Genomic DNA, 25,229 nt, shown 5'->3' on the forward strand with positions numbered 1-25,229 from the left:
TATGGGCAATATTCAACAGTTTTTCCCCTCAGAGTAGACCCACTTGAAATAAAGGAACATGACCCAAGTTAGGTCAATTAATTTCCATAGATCTGCTCTGAATAAAAAGTAGCTGAACACCACCTCGTGTGCGAGAGGAGAGGAAGGAGCAGATGAGCCTGAGGCTTCAGCACATCACACCGAACTAGGGACATGACGTGAAATTTGCCCTGGTCCATCAAGTTCTGATTCCGGATTCCCAGTGTGACCACAGCCAGGTGCTTTTGGGAAGCCGGACAGGTATGGCAGGGAGGCAAGTGCTCTCTCACAGCGTTTGTCTTAAGCACCTGGTTTTCAGAAGCATACGGCGTCTGAGCCTGGACTGCAGGTTCCGTTGGCTATTGTGACTACTAGGGAACAGGCCTATCGATGACTATAGGTGTCACCTTATCCTTATTTTAAGAAAAGGACCAAAACCAGTGGCATATCGTTTCTCGGTTTACACCGGCCTTCCCTCCTTTTCTCTTTGTCTCCTCCATATGCATCAAATTTTAGGCTGTAAACTCCTCAGGGCAGGGGCCTGTCCACTTGCATTACACCTGGTGATGCTGTTAAAAAAATCCTAAACAACAGAAGAGAACACAGGCTGCTAGCCCAGCCTCCTGCGAGGTATGAAATGTCGCGGTTGAGAACGGAGCAGCTCTGGCAAGTGAGCAGGTGTATTTGCCTGCCGTATCTCCTCCCACTTCCTACTTTGCTTCATTTCCAGATCACCCCGTTGACCAAAGTCCTCTAGGCAGTTTTCAGACAAATAAAAACCAATGAAAACGCACACCTTATCATGCTAATCATGAAACAAAGCACAATGCAACCTCCTTTTTCCTTCCCCCGGTTTCCCCTCGTGCCTTATCTGCAGCTGGCTTACATCACCACCTGGCTGGGAGCCACTTTGGCACTGCTGGACTTTGAGATTCTCACCTGAGCAAAGTCCCCTGGGCTCAGCATCTTTGAGAAAAAGGCCCTCGGGGGGAAAACGACAAAGGCCCGGGGGTCTGCAACTCCCATTACGCACTGGGGAAGCTGCCTTGCACCAGATCACACCGCTCGTCTGTCTACCTTGGTGCCGACTCTCAGGCCTAGTTGCTCTGAGGCAGAGCAGCTGAAAGAGCCCATCCCTTGCCCAAGGCTCCCAGTACATTTCTGAGCACAATTCAAAGTGTTATTGCTCACCTTTAAAGCCCTAAACGGCTGCGGTCCTGTATACCTGAAGGAGCATCTCCACCCCCATCGTCCAGCCCGGACACTGAGATCCAGCGCCGAGGGCCTTCTGGCAGTTCCCTCGCTGAGAGAAGTGAGGTTACAGGGAACCAGGCACAGGGCCTTCTCGGTAGTGGTGCCTGCCCTGTGGAATGCCCTCCCAGCAGATGTCAAGGCAATAAGCAACTATTTTACTTTTAAAAGACAACTGAAGGCGGCCCTGTTTAGGGAAGTTTTTAATGTCTGATGCTGTATTATTTTTAATATTCAGTTGGGAGCCGCCCAGAGTGGCTGGGGAAACCCAGCCAGATGGGCAACGTATAAATAATAAATTATTATTATTATAAGGTGCTCTGCGTAGCAGCCAAAGCCAGCCAAGTTACTTTACTAGTATAGGAATTCCCAGGCGTATCTCTCCCCAACCCGTGCCAGTAAATAGAGAAGAATGATGTTGGATTACAGCCTTCATCTCTCCACAAGGCTTTTCAACTGAGATCGTCTTTTGCCTGCAGCTGTATTGCATTCTCTTACACATAATTTTTTACTGTTTTATCATCTGTTGTCTGCTGCCCTGGGCTCCTTTGGGAGGAAGGGCGGTGTACCAAACGAATAACCATCCATGCATGAAGCTCCCAGCATCCCTGGCCATTAGTCACACTGGCTGGGCTGAGTTTTCACCCCCCAACTTCCAGAGGCCTACAAGTTTCCCATCCTGTCCAAGAAAGGAAAGCCCAGCATAAATAAGGAAAGGCATTCCTTTGGCTATTTGGGCGTTTAGGGCTTTGTGCGTCCACATTATGTGGAAGAAATTTTCTGGAGGAAGGAGATGTTTTGGAATTGGATTTTCCTTTGGTTTTTCCTACACTTGTATCCAGGTCCGGCTCAGACATTAGGTGGGATAAAGCCATTGCCTCAGGTAGGGACAGCACCTCCATGGGCACCCTGATGCCTCAGTCGCTGACATCAGCGCTGATTTCTGGCAAGATGTCGCCAAAATCATGCGACATCAGGAGAAATCTGCGCCAGTGCAGCAGACCATGTGTCACAGGGCAGGGCGGCACTTCTCAAGCGGCAAAACAGGATGCGTCATCCCTGCTTGTATCTCACCTTTCTTGTGCTATGGAACAATGGACCTGCAAATCCCCAGGCACTGTTCAGGCTCAGTTCCACTGCTGCAAGGTGGTGCCTTCAGAGGCCTTGCTTTGCATGCAGAAGGTCCGATATGCAAGGCCAATTTAAAGAAGCCTGGAAGTACCTTTCAAAAGCGACCTTGTGGCAAACGCACGCGATCAGAAAACAGGCCTTTGCAAGGCTCTCAACTTGCACATCTGTCAGCACCCTGCAGACATGCCTCGGAATGCCTGGAAGGGGAACAGGGCGGAGCCTGCCACACACCTGAGGTTGTGGGACAGGTGAAAACAGTTGAAAGGTGACTGCCATTGTCTTTTCGCTGGCACTGCCAATCAGCAAAGCCCCTGCACAAAGCTCTGTGTATGGCAGCTTGGGGATCAGAGAGCTTTGGAAGACCAGTAGCCTCCTGCCCCTGCAGCTTCAAAGCACAGAGGGCTTAGAAAAATCCAAAAGGTCACCTGGTTGTGGCATCAGGCGACTGGCAGTTGGTTGGATTTTGGCCTGCACTGGGCAGGGGAGAGAACGATCCCACCCATTGCACGGATCCAGTTCCCCACCTCTAGATGAACCACTTTATTTGATTCAGCAGGAGGCAGCCAGGCCTATGTACGTTAGGGGGCAGGTGGGGAGGGAAGCCCTTCTGAAAACCCAGGCCACCCATTGTCAGCCTGGAGGTGGGGAGGAGGCCAGTCCAACTGACTCAAGGGGCAGAATGGCAATCTTTCCCCAAGACTATGGCAAAGACCATTGCCTCTGTTGGTTTGTCAAGATCACGGCAAAGAAAAACTTGTCTCTGACTCAAGAAATGAAGTAAGGTAAAGGTAAAGGTACCCCTGCCCGTACGGGCCAGTCTTGACAGACCCTGGGGTTGTGCGCCCATCTCACTCAAGAGGCCGGGGGCCAGCGCTGTCCAGAGACACTTCCGGGTCACGTGGCCAGCGTGACAAAGCTACTCTGGCGAGCCAGAGCCACACACGGAAATGCCGTTTACCTTCCCGCCAGTAAGCGGTCCCTATTTATCCTGGCCAAACAAAGGAGCCGCAATGCCACGAGTGATTCGCCTGCCTCTTTTTGTTTGTGTGCATGTGCCAAAATTGTTCACAAGAGCCTAATCACAATTCCGGAGAGTTCTGCCCCCTGGCCTCCCTTGGAAGCACCGCAATGCATAATTGTAAACAGAGCAGTTCATAGCAAATCAATCTTCTCACGTCAATTAAGACATTTTAAAGACTTGTTACTCTTGTAGGATATGCTTCGTTATCAGATAATTAATCAAAGTGGGGTTTTCTTGTTTTAAAAAGTGACATACTGTACATTTATCAATGACTCCAAATACATGTAAAATATATTACATTACAACAGAGGCAAAACTATAAAGGTATATCTGGGGCCTCATGAACCCTGGAGACCTCGTCCTACTGCTCAAACACAAAACTTTTTCGGAGAACAAATGCACCCCCTGCTTTACAGTTCCATAGCAGAGCTTTTTGCATTTTCTGTTACATTAAGTTATTTATTTAGGACTGAATAGTCTTTCCTGCAGTGCAGCAGCAGTGAAGTACTTTTGGACTCTGGACATAAGCCACATCCACACCACACACATTTAAAGTGTTATGACACCACTTGAAATAGCTGTGATTTACCCCAAGAATTCTGGGAAGTCTCGTTTGTTAAGGTGCTGGGAGCTCTTTGGAGACCCCTATTCCGCTCACAGAGCTACAATTCCCAGAGTTCCCTGGGAAAAGGGATTGATTGTTAAACCGCTCTGGGAATTGCAACTCTGCAAAGTGAATAGGGGGTCTCTGAAGAACGCTCAGCACCCTTAACTACAGTTCCTAGAATTCTTAGGGGAAAGCCATGGCTGTTTAAAATGGTATCATGGTTGACATCCTATGCCCTTAAAAAAAGCGGGGGGGGGCGGGCTGTTATTGGGTTGTTGTTTTTATTTTGATTATGTATTTTGTGGTTTTATATTTTGATTTTGTTCTGTGAACCACACTGAGACTTCTTTAAATAATAATACAGTGGTATGTTGGGTTAAGAACTTAATTCGTTCCGGAGGTCCGTTCTTAACCTGAAACTGTTCTTAACCTGAAGCACCACTTTAGCTAATGGGGCCTCCTGCTGCTGCCGCGCCGCCGGAGCACGATTTCTGTTCTCATCCTGAAGCAAAGTTCTTAACCCAAGGTAATATTTCTGGGTTAGCGGAGTCTGTAACCTGAAGCGTCTGTAACCTGAGGTACCACTGTACAGTCATACCTCATGTTACGCCCGCTTCATGTTACGTTCTTTCAGGTTACACCCCACGGCAACCCGGAAGTACCGGAAAAGGGTTACGTCCGGGTTTCGCCACCCGCGCAAAATGATATCACGCCCATGGGCAGAAGCAGCGAATCACAACCTGCGTGTTGTGCTCTTTTCATGTTGCGAACGGGCCTCTGGAATGGATCCTGTTCGTAACCAGAGGTATTATAATAATAATAACAATAACAACAACAACAATAATAATAAATGTGAATGAGGCCTTTATGGACTTAACGTGGACAGTCCTCTTTGAATGGTAAAATTTCTGCGTTTTGGGGTCCCTTTCTGCTGAGTGGGGCCAAACCCTCAAGCCCTACCCTGAAGGCACCACTGCTTACCTGACTCCCATTGAGGCAGTGCTTCTCCTCTGCCTCCCACCTCCTTCCCCTGCTCACACTCACCCCGGAGCAGCCTTGTGGGCGGCTTCCACGGCATTACGGATGTCTTTGATGCCCCCGTCTGCCACGTAAGCGGCTATCTTGCCAGCGTGGTCAATGATGGCTCGGGAACTCATGGAGTCTGGCCTCTTCTGCGCACCCCCGTAGTACAGCTTGTAGGTTCGGTCCACACTGCCATCACAGAGGAGAAGGGAAAGGGGTAAAGGCCCAGCATTTTGTGCAGCTAGCTGACTGGGCTGCTTGGTTCAGAGAAAACGCCACACATGTCACCTTTCGTCACGAAGTCCAAAACAGCACAGATTTCTTGCTCAGCCCCTACTACACAAACCCCCTAATTCCCGGACTTTTAGTTTGTGAATTAAGATCGCAAGAAAAGACCTGTGTAACCCTATTCTCACAGTGAATTCTTCCATGGGGAAAAAAAAGACACCTTCTCCTCAGTTCATCTCTTCAGGAAGCCACCCATTCCAGTGGTTGTGCTGAGCATAATCACAAAAGAGAAGGTGGAAAGGGCTTGCAAAGGATTAGGGGAAAGAACTCTTGAGGCTGGGCTCAGGGTGGATTTAGTTTAAATCAAACTGATTTAAATCACGATTTAAATCTGTAGTCAGTAAGACTTGATTTAAATCATTATTTTTTCCAGAAAGACTGATTCTTGCTAGTATAATCTTAATATTTACAACCAGATGAAGGTTTCATTTTTGGAATAACAAATTTTCAGAGTAGTTTTTACAGTTATGTCAAAAATTACTGATTTGGTTATACCACTGTATTAGAAATACATAGACAGATAATTATGAAATTATTGTGAGGTTTAATAAGTTAACTGTTTATATTTGGACAACTTTTCTTCTGTACTTTCTTGGAAGGAGAAAAATAATCATTTCCTTAATAACAATTTGAACACTTTATTTAACTAAAACAGTAACATTATAGCATATTTATCCATGTTTGTTAACTGATGTGCTTAAACAATAATAAAAAAAAACGTTAGACTGAGTTTTAGCACGCATGAAAAACTTAAAACAAATCCTTATTTCCTGATGAATAGCCTTTGGACTACAATGTAGAAAACTATCTTTAGAAATATTTTTCCTCCAAAAGCATTTTATTTTTAAAATCCAATTTAAATTTTAAAAAATCTGATTTAAATTTTTTAAAATGGGTTTATTATTATTATTCTTATTATTTTAAAAAACCATTGATTTTTATCCACCCTGGTTGGGCTGCATAACTTTACCAAACAAATTCTCCTCCACCCCCCCCCCCAAGTTCCTACATTTAAAGCATAATACTGGAGGGGGAATTTGGAGTGGGGGCACAGTGAAAGAAGGCACATTCTAAGTGGCAGATCCACACCATACATTTAAAGCCCCAGAGAATCCTGGGAACTGTAGTTACCCTCTCATAGTGCTGCAATTCCAAGGACTGACAAACTACAGTTCCCAGAGTTATTTCGGGGGGGGGGGATGGAGTCACATTCTTTGAATGCGAGGTTTGGATCTGGCCCAGTACACCCTTACTTTGGAATGTTGCCTTCCAGATCAGACGCTGAGGAACGTGGGACTCTACTGTCTGCAGCAACCGAGGGGATTTCAGCCCCTTGTGAGGTAGCAAAGGTCTTGAAGTCCAGATCCACAGCGCCGGGATGCGGGCGAGCCTGCCAGTTTGGTCTCACGTACTCAAACAGGCCCTGAGAAAAGAAGATAATAAAATTGAAAAGTCAAATTGTTTTATTTTGTATCTCCCCCCCCCCCACAAACAAATCAGAGCCAGACCCCAGAGATCCCTCTGCGCCAGCTTCTCCTGCTAACCTCTTTGCCTCCGTCTCGGCCATAACCGCTTTCCTTGTAGCCCCCGAAGGCAGATGCAGCATCTAGCATGTTGTGGCCGTTGATCCAGACAGTCCCCACCTGCAAACTGGGGAGGTAGAATGGGAGAGGGTCAGAGAAGGCTGGCCCTGTACAGAGGGCTCCTTAAATCTTCTGAGGGAACTCAGGTTCTGAGGCATTTTGGAAAACACCTCACATTGCTCCGCGTGGTCTGTGCAAAGCCTGGCAGCAGAATGAGATGGAGGCGGCAGAATGGACCGTACCACTCCAGAACACAGGGGCGAAGGGCATTTATCTGCAAGGCAAAACTAGGCACAAAATGGAACAGGATAGGCTGGAGCAGGGGTCAGCAATCATTTTCAGCCATGGGTCGGTCCACCGTCCCTCAGACCATGTGGTGGGCTGGACTATATTTTGAAAAAAAATAATAATGAACGAATTCCTATGCCCCACAAATAACCCAGAGATGAAATAAAAGCACACATTCTACTTATGTAAAAACACCAGGCAGGCCCCACAAATAACCCAGAGATGCATTTTAAATAAAAGGACATATTCTACTCATGTAAAAACAGGCTGATTCCCAGACTATCTGTGGGCCGGATTCAGAAGGCAATTGGGCCGCATCCGGCCCCCGGGCCTTAGGTTGCCTACCCCTGGGCTAGAGCCTTTCTCCCTGCTTGTTTGTTTTACTTGCAGGAAAGATTTTAAAAATAAAATAAAGCAGAAGACCATTAAAAAAAAATGCTATTCACCACTTGTATTCTGAAGTGAAACATTTCACTCTACCACCTCATGATTCTACCGCCTTGTTCTACTGCAGGCATGGACCAGATCAGAGACAGTCTCTTGGGTGATTGGCAAACTTCTGTGTTAGTGGGTTGGGAAAGCTAGACTGGAGTGACAAAACCTACCTGTGAGCGACTTCCAGAGCCAGGGGAAGGGTCTCCGTCCACACACTGGCAGCCAACCCATAGGGGGTGCTGTTCCCCAATGCCAACGCCTCCTTGGCTGTCCGGAAAGTCAATGATACCAGAACAGGGCCAAAGATCTGGAACACACGAAACAAATTTTGAACAAGAGGGGGGAGGGAGGAAGAGGATTCTAGATTCTGACATGCAGCGTAGTCTAATCCTAGAATGCAGGCATAGGCAAACTTGGCCCTCCAGAGAGTTTTGGGACTACAACTCCCATCATCCCTAGCTAACAGGACCAGTGGTCAGGGATGATGGGAGTTGTAGTCCCAAAACATCTGGAGGGCTGAGTTTGCCTATGCCTGCCTAGAATGTCACAAGAAGAAAAGAAAAAACCCTGTCTCAAAAGCTCTTTCGCTAAAATATTGAAATACTTTATTGTCACTTGTACAACTTGCATACAGTGAGATTACACGAGCACCCCCCACGCAACTCTCTTAGTCTTAATTCCCCTTGTTTACTGACGCAAACCCACCAAACCCAAAAGTCAGTTGCCCTGTTGTTATCTTTTCATTCAGCAGCCTAACAGCCCACGGATAGAAGCTGTTCTTTACCCTGTTGGTGCGACTAATCATGCTTCTATATCTTTTGCCTGAGGGCAGGAGATCAAGAAAGTGCCGGCCAGGGTGTGAATCATCCCTGAGAATTTTCCTCACTCTCCTGAGGCAACGTTCTTCTGCTATTTCATCCAGCGGATTCACCGGACAGCCCATAATATCTTGTGTTGTAGGTACTTCCTATCAGCTGATGTCAAACCAGCGTATCACACCGTATACAGTATGAAAGGACACTTTCTATTGTTGACCGGTAGAAGCAGATCATCAAATGTTGACTGACATCATTCTTTCGCAATATTCTGAGGAGATGGAGCTTCTGTTGGGCTTTCTTAAACACCTGGGTTGTATTTATTTTCCAAGTAAGGTCTTGAAAAACTCATGCAAGATTCCAGTCCTCCTGGTTTGGGAGGGTTGAGACAGGACTGGAAGCACAAGAGCAGTGTATGAGGAAATCTCAAAAATTAAAAAGTCTTTTGTGGTTGCAAGGCAGGAATTCTTTATGCCATTGGCCTGCGTGGGTCTCTTAATTGCTTAGCAAGGTTTTGCTCTGCTGTCAGGAAGAGAGGAGGGGCCATCTCAGGCAGCAATGTCAGTAGAGCATGAGACTCTTAATCTCAGGGTTGTGGCTTCGAACCCCACATTGAGCAAAAGATTCTTGCATTGCAGGGGGTTGGACTAGATGACCCAAGTGGTCCCATCCAAATCTACAATCCTATGATTCTATGAACGAGAGCCGTTCACATTGGCCATCACTTAATTTATTGACGTATTTTCACTTGCTGGAGAAAAGGATGGAAAAAGAGCCAGATTCTTATCTTAATCAACCAAGTTTTGTAAACAGACATTCCATCAGTTCTCCTGGACCTAGGATCCCAATCTGGTAGAGAGTCAGTAGAACGGGGCGGACACCCACCCACGTCAACATCAAGGAGAAGAAGTTCCCCTTGCTTTGGCTAACTCTAAGGGGGTATTTATAGCGCAGAATATGGGAACAGGCCCTGCTAATTGAAGGGAGATGCCATACAGGGGTGGACTGCCATGTCAGGGCTTTGCCTACTGGGGCGGGGAGGGAATTCAATATGCCCTCTAATCATTAGGCAACACTACCCAGTTTAGCTTCTATTCACTCCATACCAGGGGTTTCCCCAGTGGTGGTCAGTGGTCCACAAGCTTCATTCAGGTGGTTCGTGGCATACTTGTAAAAATAAGACTTAAAGATTACACAGCATCCAGCACAGCGCACTGCGACTGCTACATCTGGCAGAAAAACTATTAAGTGGTGCATCAAGACCCTCAGCAGTTTTCAAGCAGGGGAAGAGAGGGAGAAAGTTGGGGAACCACCGCTCTGTGACTAACTCATCACCTGCAATTAAATCTTCAGCCTTCATAAGGAGTAGCATGGTGGAGTTTTTTTACCTCCTGTCCCTCTCTGTATTACAAGGAACCCTTTGCATTTTTGATTAGGAGGCAGAGAAACCAAAAGGGAGGGCAGCTGTCGCTTCTCTGTCTCAGGAGCTCAGTCAGATACCTTTTTACACCCGCCTGGAGCTTTTCCGGCTGCACACAGTGACGTATTTACCACCACTACCCATGTGCTCCTTTTTTGCTTAATATCCACTCTGATAAAGGAGTCTTGGTGAAAATTTGCCCACTTTGTTGTTCTAGCTGGTCTTGGGGTACCTCTATACTGGTGTCTTTCTGCAAGTGTATTCTGCAACGTATCATTGACACCATAATCGTGCATTAGCATGTCTGCCCCAAAACATTTGCAGACACTAACAGTATTGAAGTGGGACTGTGTATAACAACCTCGATTCCATCATGAGCACGAATTATCATAAAATAATAAAAATGAAAAGGACAATGGAAAGGACACCCGAAGTATAGGTACTATACCATTTCTTTGGTAAACAGTATTTTTATGTGGTAATACTGATTTATGCCAAAAGAGGGCTCCCTTCTCCATTCCCTTATTGGTTAATTGTATTTCCTAGACAGGCTCAACAAGTGGACAATTATGAACAACTAATATGTCCCCTGCTTAATCTTTTTTTTTGGGGGGGGGGACTCACACCAACCAGAAAACTATGGGTCTAAAGTCTTGGCAGTCACATCCTCCTACCTCTTCCCTGACGCAACGGGAGGTAGGATACACGCCGGTGATTAAGGTCGGAGGGTAGAACAGCCCACTTGACGGGAGGGATGCCCACGCCTGGAAAACCTAAAAGGGGAGGGAAATGATTTATTTCTATATATCGCATCACTGAGATGCCCAAGAGCATAACACAGTTTAAAATGGCAAAACAATCAAGAGGCGACATATTTTACAAACCAGGTGATTTAAAAAAAAATTAAAATCCAGGAATAGGCCATGCCAAAAGCATTCTGAAATAGCACATTTTAAAATGCAAAGCTTCTGTTAATTATTTGCTAAGCAGTGTACAGAAAAGAAATAATACAGAACAATAAAATCGTCATAAAACCAAACAGAAGCGGAAACGCTACTGTAAAATGCCTGCCGGAATAATGCTTTGTCATGCGCCTGAGCAAGAGCTACAATTCCCAGAGTGGTTTAACAACTGGCCCCTCTTCACAGGGAATTCTGGGAGTCGTAACTCTGTGAGGGGAGACAGCTAACAACTCTCGGCACCCTTAAGAAACTACACCCTGCCCCCGCAACGATTATGTGGGGGAAACCATGTCAAGATAGCTCAGGTGGTAAAGCATGAGACCCTTAATTTCAGGAACATGGGTTTGAGCCCCACGTTGGGTGAAAGATTCCTGCATTTCAGGAGGGTTGGTCTAGATGACCCTCAGGGTCCCTTCCAGCTCTACAATTCTCCGATCCTCTGAGCCATGTCTGTTTGAAGCAGCATCACAACACCTTAAACATATGGGGGTGTGTGGCCATAAAGACCACCCCCCTTCTCCAGAAGCCCCAAGAGGCCCAAGCCCCTCACCTCAGCGCCTTCCGCTTGAGCTTCCTCCACCAGGCCCTCGATGGCGTGCCGCTGCTTCTCGCTGACCAAGGCTCCCAAGTCCACGGCCTTGTCCAGAGAGTCCCCCGCGCGGAGCTGCCCCATTCGGCGCTTCAGGCGTTGAACGAAGTCTTTGGCAATGGATTCCTGCAGGAGCAGCTGAGACCCGGCACTCTGGGCCTGAGCAGGGGAGGAAAATGCCAACATCTTGAGAGAATTGATTTAAACCGAATTAATACTCCCTCCCCCCCAAAAAAAAACCTGTTGCACTCTACAGTGGTACCTCGGGTTACATACGCTTCAGGTTACAGACTCCGCTAACCCAGAAATAGTGCTTCAGGTTCAGAACTTTGCTTCAGGATGAGAACAGAAATCGTGCTCCGGCGGCACGGCGGCAGAGGGAGGCCCCATTAGCTAAAGTGGTGCTTCAGGTTAAGAACAGTTTCAGGTTAAGAACGGACCTCCGGAATGAATTAAGTACTTAACCCGAGGTACCACTGTATGTGGTAACACCTGCCCAGCTTTGGAGAAACATTTTCTCTTCCACATAGCTAAAAATCTGACAGAATTCCTACTACATCAGGGGCGAGGAAGCTCTTTAAACCCAAGGGCCACATTCCTTTCTGGGCAACCTTTCCAGGGCCACACGCCAGAGGAAAAAAGGGAGTGGAGCAAACTTTGTAGCGAACAGTTCTTTCTACACAGATCCACACACATCCCTCTCTATCCTCCATCCAGGCAAGGAAGAAGCATTATCCAGAGTTCAAGGACTTCATTCCAGTCAGGCAAAAACGCTCAAGGGGTGGGTGGGAAGTAGGGTCAATGTTGCCTGAAGGAGGGAGTGTGGCCTGGAAAGAATCCCGAGGACCAGACCGAGAGGCTTGGGAGGGCCGCGTTCAGCTCCCACTCCTCAGCAAGAGCCAAAACACCTACCAGAGACCTGGCAAAATGTAGGGGCTGCCCCAGACCTGCAGGCTACTAGGTGCCAACTCTGTGGTAGAAAGGGAGGGGCCCCAGTGGTATGTAAATTCAATAAATAATAATAATAATAATTTTAAAATGCCCGTTCTAGGCCTCAGTCTGCCTATCCCCAGTTCAACCTACCTGCCCACAGTTCTGCCAGATGGCATCTACCAGCCCGTCGACGGCGCTGTCCAGGTCAGCCGAGTCAAAGACGATGAAGGGCGACTTCCCTCCGAGCTGCAGAGACAGCTTCTTGCCAGTCCCAGCGGTGGCCCGGCGCAGGCTGCGGCCCACCTGAAGCGATGGCAAAGGGTCCGTGCACATGAGAACACTGCTTTGTTCGTATTTAAGGCGGCACACTTCTTTTAAAATATTCATGGGCCGCCTTTCGGAGCATCACTTTGTCAAGGCCGAACAATTTAGAATTTGGCGTTGGAAATAGCAAGCCCCGCAATATAACGCTCTATCAACGTTTAATCGGTAACAGGCAGCATGGCGGGACTGTGCTGCTCACCCAGCCTCCCTCCATCAGAGTCGCTGTGGCATACCGAGGCGGAGAAGGGGAGAGGAGAGGTTAGCGCGGTGGATACCTGCCAGCAGGAGACCAGATTGGCTCTGCCAAGGAGTTTGCCCTGCGCCAACCTTGCTGCCCCTCCTCCACCTGGTGTGCAGAAGCAACCCAGCAGGAAAGAAGCCATGTGAACAGTGCTGGCTGCTACTGCATCAAAAATGTAGGAAATGGAAAAGCAAAATTTCTGCAAATCCATCAGCTGCAAAGGAGCATGCTAACTGCACTCATGCATAAGCCGCAGGGACAGAATGTTGCAGCTCTCTGAAGGGTAATGGATACCGGTATTGTAAGGCCCCAGACCGGGGCTATTGTAAGCCACTTCTCTGAGGGGAGAGAAGCACTCACCTCAGCAGAGCCAGCAAAGGCCACTTTGTCAATGCCTGGGTGGGCGGCCAAAGCTTCTCCCAGTCCCTGGTCACCTGTGATGACATTGAGGACCCCCGGAGGGAGCCCAGCCTGGGCGCAAACCTCAGCCAGGAGCAGAGCCGTCAGCCGGGTAGTGCTGGCTGGTTTCAGGACTATGGTGTTTCCTATATGGCAAGAAACGAGGGGAAGGTTGAGGGCAAGAGAGAGAGAGAGAAAAGGAGAAGATGTGAAGAAGAAAGCAAAGGAAATATCCAGCTTTGTAGTCTGCACTCTGCCCTGGTCATGCTGTGCTGGCAACCAAGGAAAGAGAGCAAAGACTAGAATCACACATTCCGGTCCCCCATTTTCTGTTTGCAACCTCGCCTGCTACGGATTCAAGAAGGCACATTGTTTTCCCTTCAGCTGGAACTAGGAGATTCACATCCATACGGGGACGCAGGAAGGCGACCAGTCAAAACTAGTGAAAAGCACTCCAGGCCACAGAGGCCACTTGTGCCTCACAGGGGTGCCAATTTGAATAAAAAATTGGGGGCCCCCAGTAAGCCCTGCATAATCGATCACCAGACATGGTGCACACACACCGCTTGAATGGCAATGCTCAACAACTTTGTGGGGGCTGGCCCCCTCAAATATTTTATTGGGGAGGGGGGCCGAAGGGACCTCGGCCCTAGGAGTTGGCTCCTATATTCCAGGTGGATCCAGGAGTTATCCCAACGGGATACACCGTGCCCTGATATTTTACAGCTCCAGTTTCCACGTCTCTGGATTTTTTAATAGTGGAAAAATAAGCCAGCATGTCAATGCAATATAAACAATTTTTATGCCAAGTTGACTTGGGAGGGCGCCTGCTAAAGGTTTGCAAAAGTATGAAATGGTGGGGGAAAGGTGGAGAGGGTGAGAGATTCTCCTACTCTCCACATCCCCACTTGTCACTAGAGCTCAAGAAAACTGACAGAACCGTGGAGCCTTCTTCCAAGTCGGCCGGCGAGCAGAGCCGAGATTTGAACCCGAGTCCCATCAGCTCTAGTCCAACTGCTGTGCCACTTTTGTCACTTTTCTCAGGGTCAACAGATGCTCCCACTGCCCTCCCTCCATTTCACATACCCATGGCCAGCGCCGGACACACCTTCCAAGTCAGAGTCAGCAGCGGGAAACTCCTGGGAATGAGAGCGGCCACGACACCTATTGGAGGGAAGGTTGGGTTTTTATCGGACCTCTGGGCACAATTAGAAACCGCAGTGTTAAAAAAAACAGGAAGAGGGCAGTGAGCTGAGGTGCTGCCATGTTCAGCGGGGAAAGGTGGGGCAAGGAGGAGGGAGGTGGAGGCCCCTCTCTGCCCTGGGAACACTATCCAGCCCCTCCAACTCACCGAGAGGCTTCCAGCCCTTCATCTCCACCTCCATCAGCTGGGCCCAGCCGGCGTGATGGTAAAAATGGCGGACGACCAAAGGCAGGTCTGCATCTCGGGCTTCACGGATCAGCTTCCCGCTGTCTAGGCTCTCGAGGAGACCGAGGAGACGCTGGTGTTTCTGGATGGTCCTGGCCACGCTGGGGAGAGGGGGAAGAAGAGATGGCTACCAGTCAAGTGAAGGTGGGCCTCAGAGAATACCCAAAGGGCCTTTGTATGTTTCACGGTAAAAAGAGGGAGCAGTGACACCTTAAGAGAGGAAGCAGGTCGCCTGTTTATTTGAGAGATGAGCATCCAAAATGCTAAGTACAGTGGTACCTTGGGTTAAGAACTTAATTCGTTCTGGAGGTTCATTCTTAACCTGAAACTGCTCTTAACCTGAGGCATCACTTTAGTAAATGGGGCCTCCTGCTGCCGCTGCGCCACCACCACACGATTTCTGTTCTCATCCTGAAGCTAAGTTCTTAACCCGAGGTACTATTTCTGGCTTAGCGGAATCTGTAACCTGAAGCGTCTGTAACCCAAGGTACCACCGTAAAGGGCTGATACTCACAAGGCCTGCAACATTCCAAGAAAGGACCTTGTGAGGTCCGATACCAAGTTGTGCCTGAGGCAGTTGTATAAACTGACACAGTTATACCTGCTAGTAACAGTCCTTTTGGTGTTGTTAAGAGCAGCTGAGCAGCAGGCCTGCTCTGTTCTGCCACTGCCTGCCTGGGAATTAAGTCAGTGTCTGTAAGAATGCTAGTCTTGCTTATAAATCTATATAACACATTAGTAACGTAAGTAATACCTGCCTGCCTTGTACTTTGAATCTAACAACTGCAAAGGGCAATGTGAGTAAAAGTTATTGCTATCCAAACTTTGAAAAAGTGCCTTTCACAGTTTTTATAGGAGGGAATAAAAGAAGCCTAGGAAAAGCTTTCACGAGTCAGAAAAGGCTGGCCACTTACTTGTACAGGTGCCGGGCCCGGACGTGGCCAGGGAGCTGGCTCCAAGTTTCGAACGCTTTGGTGGCAGCATCAACCGCTGCATCCACGTCTTCTGTGCTGCCCTGAAGGGTGGTGGCCAGTGGCTCCCCTGTGGGGTGTGGAAGAAAGGAGAAGAGCTCTCTCTCACCACTCCCAGGGCTGGTTTTATAGCAAATCGTAAACTCTGCAAAGGCGTCATCACAATGTGGAAGGAAGGATGCAGAAGCCTTTTCAGGGATGGGGAATCTGCAGCCCCGCCAGATGTTTTTGGAATGCAGTGCCCAGTACAGTGGTACCTCGGGTTAAGTACTTAATTCGTTCCGGAGGTCCATTCTTAACCTGAAACTGTTCTTAACCTGAAGCACCACTTTAGTTAATGGGGCCTCCCGCTGCCGCTGCGCCGACGGAGCACGATTTCTGTTCTCATCCTGAAGCAAAGTTCTTAACCTGAAGCACTATTTCTGGGTTAGCGGAGTCTGTAACCTGAAGCGTATGTAACCTGAAGCATATGTAACCCGAGGTACCACTGTATCCTTGACCACCGGTCAGCCTGGTTGGGGCTGATGGGAGCTGGATCCCAAACAACTTCTGGAGGGGCACAGCTCATCCCTGTTTTAAGCTAAGAAGAATCTGGTAGTTGAAGACGATGAGGAGGAGGAGGAGGAAGAAGAAGAAGAAGAAGAAGAAGAAGAGAAGGAGAGAGAGAGAGAGAGAGAGAGAGAGAGAGAGAGAGAGAGAGAAGAGGGTTCTTGTCCTCACTATCTTGGTCAAAGCAGTAACAACCATTCCAATTTGGAAACAAGAAAGGCAATGGAGGTGCCACTAGGCCCCTGGAAAAAGACTACACCTGGGCAATATCAATACTCAGAAACAGCCTTTCAGCCTCAGCTTACCTTGCTTAATAGCTCTGCAATCTGTTCCCCGCCCATCCTAACCTTCCCTGCCCAATCCACACCAATGCAGCTCTCAGAAACAAGATATACTTAGAAAACAGCTTGGATCTAACCATTACTACCTTCAGAAGATAGGGGTATAAGAGGCTCCTTTGCCAATTCCCCTCCCGCCCCCGCAACACTTTCCGCCATCCAAAAACCTGCTCCAGAGGGTTGTCAGGGTTGGGTGAGGTACCCTCTGGAACAGGGTAGGAGGTGGTGCTGGGGACTGAAGGGGGAGCTTCCCCGCCTCTTTCCACCAGGAATATTACCACTGCTAGATCAAAAGCCTTGTATGGATGAAGGGCAACATCTAGATCCAAGCCACTGCTAGCACAGATAGCTTTGAGCTATCTTTGAACATCACAGGAACTGAGCTTTAAAATTCACACAAAGAATAACAGACAGCCCCACCAGACACCCCTGCAGCTTTTTGGAACTCTATGTTAAAAAAAAAAAAAAAAGCAGCGTCAGATTCTCTCTCTTATAAAACCAGGAATATTAATCTGTTTAACAATTTGACTATTTGACAGCATCTGAAACAGGAATGGACAGAAGTCAGTTTGGGATCCACTGGGAGACCCCTGGATGATCTGCAAGAGACCTTTTGGATATTGTGGTGTTATTGCAATGCACTCTACATGAGGCTGCTCTTGAAGACGACTCAGGAAAAGCCATTTGTCCGAAATGCAGCGGACAGGTTACTGGCTGGAGTTCCATCGAGATCTCATGTAACCCCTGTTTTAAAACATCTGCCTTGGCTGCCATTTTCTGAGTCAAATTCAAAATGCTCACATTAGTGTTTAAAGCCCTAAACAACTCAGGCACCACACAGACTGCCTCCTTCCCTACAGAGACCCTCATGGGTGTAAAAATCAGTGGAAGAAGCTCTTTCGGTTGTCTGTAGAAGGAGGACGAGTTTGGATTTGATATCCTGCCATATCACTACCCAAAGGAGTCTCAAAACGGCTAACAATCTCCTTTCCCTTCCTCCCCCACAACAAACACTCTGTGAGGTGAGTGAGGCTGAGAGACTTCAGAGAAGTGTGACTAGCCCAAGGTCACCCAGCAGCTGCATGTGGAGGAGCGGAGAAGCGAACCCAGTTCACCAGATTACGAGTCCACCACTCTTAACCACTACACCACACTGGCTCTCTAGCTTCCCCAAGAAGCTTGGGGAGAGGGCAGGAGAGGGCATGCTCTGTGGCAACCCCTAAGCTGTGGAGCTCATCTGCCTCTACCTGTGGTAGGATTCTTGGTGGTGCAGGTCTCCCTTCCGTCTGGCTTCAGCCATTCTCCGCCTATGAAATGCCCGAAACTACGGCCGTGGGATTCCAGCCAGGTCTAAAAAGTAAGGGGGCGGGGAGAGAAAACAAAAAATTAAAGGGACACCCAGGTTTGTGAACTCCATCTTTCTTCTTTTCAAACAGAGCTTAAGAACTTGAATGTTTCACCAAAAGTGTGCTGGGCTTTTAAAACTGCTGCCGTATTTATTTTGCAATTGGATGCTTCTGCATGTCTTTTAGAAAGACGACTGAGCACACAGAAAACTGAACACAGAAGACAGATGGGCTGATGGATAAACAGCCTGGTATTGAGGCAACTTGCAAGGGCCCTGAGACTTGCGCCATCACTGGGTCGGCCAAAGGCTTCCAGCTGACTGCGCCCCAAACCAGCCTCTCGATTTGACGAGGCAGGAGGGAGTTGCAGTGTGTGCTGATTAGAGACCACGGGCGGAGACATAAGTCCTGGGGTGTTACCCTGGATGCTCAACTTTTCATTTACCTACCCAAGGGTCTACAGTCTGTTCCAGCTATAGGTGGGTGAATGCATGCATGCTCTCTCTCTCATTCACCCTTCCTATTGTGGGCTGTTGTCTGGTCATTATGTGCTTGCTGTATTTTGACAGATCCACCTGCCTCTGCATGCCAGAGACTCAAGCACAATGACAAGGTCACTTCAAGAAGAACACATCTAGGGAAAGAAATAATCTACCGCCACAATGATTGCATGGGTCTCTGCTTTCTTTTTTGTTCACAGCCTCTACTTATATTTTGTTTAAACGATCAAGGGTTTTAAGGCTACAGCCATTCATGGAACTGCCAATCACAATAGAGGCTGGCCCATTAAGGCCAGTGGGGCACTGCCCCATCAACCTCACTCTGCCCTCTGCCAATCCCCACCTGCCTGCCTTCTTACTGACAACAACCAGTCCAGAGGATGGCCTCCTCCTCCTCCTTAGTCTCAGTGTTGTCCCTTGTAGAACTCAGGAAGAGGAGGCCAAAAGTAGAATTAGCTGGCCTGCCATTGTCTCTGGCGCCACCTACTGACGGACTCCCTGCCTTCCGCCCTACCGACACAATGGGCACCAACCACTGCTGACTTATAACCCTGAGATCACTGGTTAAGAGGCTTTTAGAATGCTTTCAGATTTTTTCCAAAAGCTGTTTTCAGGTTTTATTTTAAAAGGTTTTATTGCTGCTGTGCCTGCTGCTCGGGGCTCCTTCGGGAGGAAGGGCAGGATATCCCTCAAATAAATAATAGCAATAAGATCAGAGAAGCCCTAAGAAAGGGCACTTTGGGGATCCTGAGGAACTGGGAAAAATTGACTTAGGGTGGGGACTGGGGATCTGGACTCCTGGGTTCTCCGAAAAAGGAGCAGAGGTCCTATCAGGCTGCTACAGCACAGGCAACCTTTAAGAGGAGGGGCTCTTGAACGCTGGTGTCTTTCCGAGGTCCTCCTTCAGGGTCCTTGCAGAGGTCCCTGCTCCAGCTCTCCTCCTTGACTTGCCGAGGCCCATCTGCCTCCTTGCTATCTCCCGCCGCCTCTCGCTCCTTCTGGCTCTTGGCCCACATCTGCCGGATCCAGTCCATCTCGGCTGCCCACAGCCTCCGGTCCTTCTCCCGCTGGGCTTTCTCCTCCTCCCACAAGCCCTGGAACAGCTTCTCCCTCTCCCGGAAGTGTGCCCGGATGTCCCTCACGAGATCGTCGAACTTGTCGTCCCGGGGCCTCTTCCTCCTGTTGCGGAGCTGAGCCAGCTTCTCCCGGGTGCTCAGCAGGGTCCGTGGCCTGGAGAAAACTGCAGGGGGAAGGAGTTGTTTAGTTTTTGCAACGTGCTTTACGTGGGGCTGCCCTGGTATCTGCTCTAGAAGCTGCAGTTAGTGCAAGGACTGCTCACAGCAGCAAGCTACCAGAAACATGTTCCTTATCTGCAGACGATCGCTGTTGCCAATTTGCTAATGGGCCAGGTCTGGGGTTGTGGTGCTGAAAGCCCTAAGGAGCTTGGGCCCAAACTCAAGCAGACAGCTATCTTGAAGCTGGATAGCTCAGTTGGTTAGAGCACATTGCTCACAATGCCAAGGTTGTAGGTTCAATTCCCCGTAAGGGGCAGTTGCATATTGCTGCATTCCAGGAGATTGGACTAAATGGTCCTCAGATTCCCTTCCAACTCTATGATCTCTATATGCGATATCACAAACCCTACCCAGCCCAATGCCAGCATTGGGGGAAATAAAGCATCACCTATTCTATATGAAACAGCACCACCATCAGGTCAGCTGACAAAACTACACATAAACCAGCATAAAATCCAACCCATCGCTAAGAGCATGGGTAGGCAATCTAAGGCCTGGGAGCCGGAGCCGGCCCAATCGCCTTCTAAATCCAGCCTGTGGACGGTCCGGGAATCAGCGTGTTTTTACATGAGTAGAATGTGTCCATTTATTTAAAATGCATCTCTGGGTTATTTGTGGGGCGTAGGAATTTGGGTCCCCCCCCTTCCAAAATATAGTACGGCCCCCCCCCACAAGGTCTGAGGGACAGTGGACCAGCCGCCTGCTGAAAAAGTTTGCTGAGCCCTGGCTAAGAGCCTCAGTGCGGTACAGGCAACTGCTGATCACTTCGACTTGCCTGTTTACATCTGGCAATTAAAAAATAATAATTGTGTAAAGTTGAGGAGGGTTGGTTCTTTTTCTCTTCCTCTTTTCTCCAGGCCAACAGCTTGCCCACATGGGTTACGTGGAGTAAGTAACCTGCAAGGCTGCTTTTATGAAGCGTAGCTGTCAATTGTAGATTGGCTTCCTTATATTCTCCCAGAAAATATTTAAGAATTGGAAAACAGTCCAATTACACCCCAAGCGGCATTATATTGATTTTTTTTTAAAAAAAGAGAGCAAGATGCAAGATGGAAAAGAGTGGGGTAAGAATGACCTCATAAAGACGCAGTTGGTTCATTCAACCTAAGAGGCCCCTGTGCCTCTTTGCTTCTTAGACAAGCTTTGTACATAAGCCCACCTAGGTTATTAGCCTGCCAAAAACAAATGTACTAGCCTTGAGGGTAGGGAGGGGAGATACAGAGAACCCCACCCTCCTCCTCCGGAAGCAGACTGCATTTCTGTGAAGGGGCTTCCCTAGTCTGGAAGATTGTTTTGTTCCTACACTGGGCACAGAGGATGGATGAAGTTCCATCATTTCTTCACCAACCCACTCACTTGCCTGCCTTCCCGTCCTTGTTGCCCAAGGCGAATGGGTAACGCCTTAAAATACAAGGCTCTATTTTGCATTCCAATGATATTCCACTTACTCTGATCATCCAGATATAATACAGTAGCAAAAACAGACCATGGGGTAACAAACTGATACCACGAACAGGATGCAAAATTGTGGTTTTTTTAAAAAAAAGAGTGATTTCAGGATATTGGCTGGGATATTAATAGGTTGGTATTTTTTACATTTCCTGGTTTTTAGCCTGGATTGGCTCCAACACACATAGATATTTTAGGAAAGCTTTCAGGATTTTAAGTTCAGCATCCCTTTGGCCATCAGAGCCCAATAGCCAGCACATGTCTAGGTTGCTATTATGAGAAAAAAGACTAGACAAAGACCAGTTTGAAGGAAAAGGTTATGGGCCAAGATTCCTGGGGGCACAGATTCCTCTTTATACCGAGTCTGACCCACTGGATGCGTCTAGCTCAATACTGTCCACACTGACCGACAGTAGCTCTCCAGGTTATCAGGCAGAAGTCTTTCCAGCATTACCTGGAGATGCCAAGGACCAAACCTGGGACCTTCTGCTATGCAGAGCAGATGAATGACCACTTAAGCAACTCAGTGCCCACGGAAAGGAGGGAGTTTGAAAGCCAGACAGGAATCCTGGGCATTCTGGAAGGTGGCAATGCCTAGCAGTTGTCAGCGGGAAGGTGAAGGAAGGACTGCTTAGGAGCCTTAGGAAAAGGATGTAGTGCTTTTGGAAAGAGCTACCCCAGAATCCTGAGCCTCAAGAAAGGTGGCCAATAGTGTCAAGCCAGATAATCAGGAAGGCAGGTGGGTAATGGGTGGGGAAGAAGCTGCCAAGATTTCCTGGGTTCTCCAGTAGGAAGTGGGTTTAGCAGGGATGCCACGTTGAGAAGGTGGGTGCAGGAAAAGGGAGCGTGGCCAGGTCACCAGGGTTTCCCAGGCCAGGTAGAAAGAAGCCATTTACTGGGGCAACCTTGGGAGTGGAAATGTGGGAAGGCTATGAGAGACAGGATTCCTGGCTTCAGTGTCATTAGGAACAGAGTGCAAGGCAATTCTGACAACCTGGGCATCAGGGCTGCAGCACCAGGGGAGGGCAGGATAGAAAAGGGCTGAGGACCAGGACTACTGGGTTCTCCAGAGAGGAGCCACGGTATATATATATATATAAAATCATGTGTCACATATATTCCTCCTCCCCGTCCCATCCAAAAACTCCACCTCTCCCTCCACTCACCTCTCCGGTTCAGCCCTGGTCTCCAAGGAGCCTCCAAGTGCGCCCGGCTCTCCCGGCGAAGGAGAGGCTGGTCCGCCCCGCCGGGGGTCTCCACGTGGGCGTCCTCCTGGCCGTAGAGGTAGGCTCCCCCTCCGCCCCGGAGCCCGCTCTCTTCTCTCCCGGGACTTTTCTCCTCCTTGACGATCCCGCCTGCCACGTGGTGGTGGAGGGCCGGGTCCTCGGAGTGGAGCAAGCCCCCGACCCCTGCCTGGGAGGAGGACGACGACGAGGCGGCGGCGGCCGCTACCGCGGAGGAGGAAGGCTCGCCCTGCGGATCCCCGTCGCTGCCGTCGGTCACCGACACCTGGGTCCACGCATACTCGTCCTCGTGGAGCTCGGGGTCGAGCTCGGGGTCGCTCTCCTCCTTGATCACCACCTGGCACCAGGGCGCCGCGCCTCCGCCCCCTCCGCCGCTCCCGCCGCTGCCCAGGATGGCGTCGAGTTCGTGGAAGAAGCGGCACCTCTGGCGGGCGATGCCGTCCTGCAGCTTGGCTTGCTTGTAACTCTTCTTCAGGTCTTTGCCTTTGGTCCGGCACTGGTCCTCGTCGCGGAAATAGCCTTTCTCCGCCATCCGCTCCGAGATCCACTGGTAAACGTCGGCATTCCGGTGGCAGCGGTTCAGCTGCGTCTGGATCCCTTCCTCCCCCCACAGGGCGAGGAAATCCAGCGTCTCCCGGTGGCTCCAAGTGGCTGCCCGGGTGCGGGGCACTTTGGGGCGATCCGCGCTCTTGGGGCCCAGGAAGGAAGAAGGGGAAGGCGAGGACATGCCCGCAATGGGAAAGGACCGGGGATTATAATAATTATAATAATAAAATAATAAAAGCAATCATATAATAAAATGGAATGGAATAGGGGGTCCCCCCCAGCTCGGTTTAATGAGGAGCCTAACCCCGGTGCACGCTGGGATACAGCCCCCTCCCTAACCCAGAAGACCGAGCGAGGCGGAGTAAGAGGGGCGGGTACCTCCGCGGTAGCACGTAACCCGAGGTGGGACTTACCACGGGCGCGCTGGCCAATGGGCGCGCAGTATGCATATGACCCTGATTCAAATCGGGCCGCTCGGCCACGCCTGTTGGAAGAGAACCTCTCTTTGCCCCCGCCAAGCAGAGAGCGGGGCGCTGAACCTCCCGGGGAACCCAGGAGTCCGAGCGCATCTTCGTCTACCTCGCCTCTTTTGGGCGCTCTGCTCATTCAACGCAGCAGATCCCTGCACGGCACGGACTGGTCCCGACCCCTCCCAAGGACAGCTAGTCTAGCTGCAGCCCAGCAAGATAGCAAGAAAAGCATAGTTTGGGGCTTGCATATCCGCAGCATAATCCCCCCCAGTTAGTTCCTGTGTTCTCTCAAGGGGCGGAGAGGATGTCCTACACGGGGTTGGGATGCAGAGGTGCATTGACATTCAGACGAGACGAGAGAGAGAGAGAAAGGAGCGAAGCGGGAGCTTTGGCAGGATTCGAGCACGGGCGAGACTTTGCTTCCCATTCTAAGGTTGTTTTGTGCGCTGCAGCAAGGCTCGGCCGGACTCCTGGGTTCTACAGGGGATCCCAGCTCTCTTAGTTAGAGTTGACTTTGCAGCACGCGCAAGTTCTTCCGCGTCCCTTTTCCTAAATGTAGACTTAAATAACAGTGATAGTTGAAACGTGCCGCCGTGAAGAGGGAGACCTTTGGAGCTCGGATGGGCAACGACACCCACGTGAGAGGCGGCGAGTCCAGCCAGAAGACCGCTGGCTCAGCTGAGGAGCGAAGGTCAGGGCTGGAGAGCGGCGGGGAAGAGAGGGGCAAAGACCAGGGCAAAGGGCGGCGGGCTCTGGGGAAGGAAGGCAGACCCTCCCCATGACCCTCCTGTTTGCAATCTACTCCTGCTCCCGCCCTGCTTACTAAACAGCCTTTGCTTTTGAAGAAAAGAAATCCACACTTTCCTCCTCTTCCGACATCTCCCTGAATTCCTAACCCCCACCGGATCCCTCTCCCGCGCTCTCCCCTTAGGGGACCCAGGCGTCCGGGGGGCGCCTCCCAGCCTGCTTCCCTTACCTGGGCTGCCCCAGTGCCCTCTGGGACAGGCCCATACTCCATGGAGCTGTAGATATCGGGCACTGAAGGGGCCCCACGCCTGCCGCCGCCTCCCGCCGCTGCTGCTGAGCCAGCCATGGGCACTAATTGGGCTGCTTCCCCCTTGACAGTTGCAATAAGCACCAGCCAGGCTAAACATTCAGCCACCCGCCCCCTTTAGGGCGGCACTTCCGGACTCCTGGCTTCCATAGAGACTGGGAGGTGGGGAGAAGGGACGCATCGGCACCATAGAGATGGAGAGGGAAGAGGTCTATTGCTGTCACAGAGCTAGAAAAAAAAGAGAAAAAGTCTTTGTAACCTTTTAATTAGTCTTATAAACTTTCATGACTACAGACGAGGCTTCCTGGTTACTTTTTATTTTGTTTGCAACAAAATGAAATGCATAACAAGGAAAACCCTCCAACATTGAGGTTGCATCTTCTTGGTTACTTTTGAAAGCTGTTTTGTTTGCTAGTTGGGATTATAAATATCAGGTACCCTTCGGAATCAACAGCGAAATCCAGGATTTTGGCGTGAATGGGATTGATTGGCCAGAGGTTATTGCCTCACCCTTCCCCAACCCCTACCCCAAGAGAAGAAAAATCAGAGCTCAGCCTTACAGAGCAATCCAAGGCTCCCTGGTAAATGTGTATAGGATTTAACCTTTATTATCTCAACACTGCAGGTTACAGGGGAGGCGCTGCGAGATAGAGAGGAGTTATGACAAGCCTGCAATGTATTCCAAGATTCTTACATACTTAGGAACATAT

General features: G+C 49.5%; 1 protein-coding gene across 2 annotated transcripts in view; it reads right to left on the reverse strand.

The window, feature by feature from the left end:
* ALDH16A1 (aldehyde dehydrogenase 16 family member A1) overlaps nt 1–24,645 on the reverse strand; it is a 44,846-nt gene extending 20,201 nt beyond the window's left edge. The window contains exons 1-15 of one of the 2 annotated variants that reach the window (XM_053363784.1): nt 24,442–24,642; nt 22,372–23,137; nt 19,316–19,701; nt 17,863–17,965; nt 15,672–15,798; nt 14,680–14,858; nt 14,415–14,492; nt 13,290–13,474; nt 12,515–12,667; nt 11,393–11,590; nt 10,555–10,653; nt 7,816–7,952; nt 6,884–6,989; nt 6,593–6,762; nt 5,073–5,240 (exon numbers count right to left, since the gene is read on the reverse strand). In XM_053363784.1, coding sequence (XP_053219759.1) covers nt 5,073–5,240; nt 6,593–6,762; nt 6,884–6,989; nt 7,816–7,952; nt 10,555–10,653; nt 11,393–11,590; nt 12,515–12,667; nt 13,290–13,474; nt 14,415–14,492; nt 14,680–14,858; nt 15,672–15,798; nt 17,863–17,965; nt 19,316–19,701; nt 22,372–23,137; nt 24,442–24,558 — 2,972 coding nt within the window. In that variant the 5' untranslated portion in view covers nt 24,559–24,642. Of the gene's footprint in view, nt 1–5,072; nt 5,241–6,592; nt 6,763–6,883; nt 6,990–7,815; nt 7,953–10,554; nt 10,654–11,392; nt 11,591–12,514; nt 12,668–13,289; nt 13,475–14,414; nt 14,493–14,679; nt 14,859–15,671; nt 15,799–17,862; nt 17,966–19,315; nt 19,702–22,371; nt 23,138–24,441 lie in introns of both variants that reach the window. The other variant, XM_053363785.1, reaches the window with a different exon arrangement.
* Between the last annotated feature and the right edge of the window lie 584 nt (nt 24,646–25,229).

The sequence above is a fragment of the Podarcis raffonei genome, chromosome 13, assembly GCF_027172205.1.
Source record: "Podarcis raffonei isolate rPodRaf1 chromosome 13, rPodRaf1.pri, whole genome shotgun sequence".
In the NCBI taxonomy this organism is placed as follows: domain Eukaryota; kingdom Metazoa; phylum Chordata; class Lepidosauria; order Squamata; family Lacertidae; genus Podarcis; species Podarcis raffonei.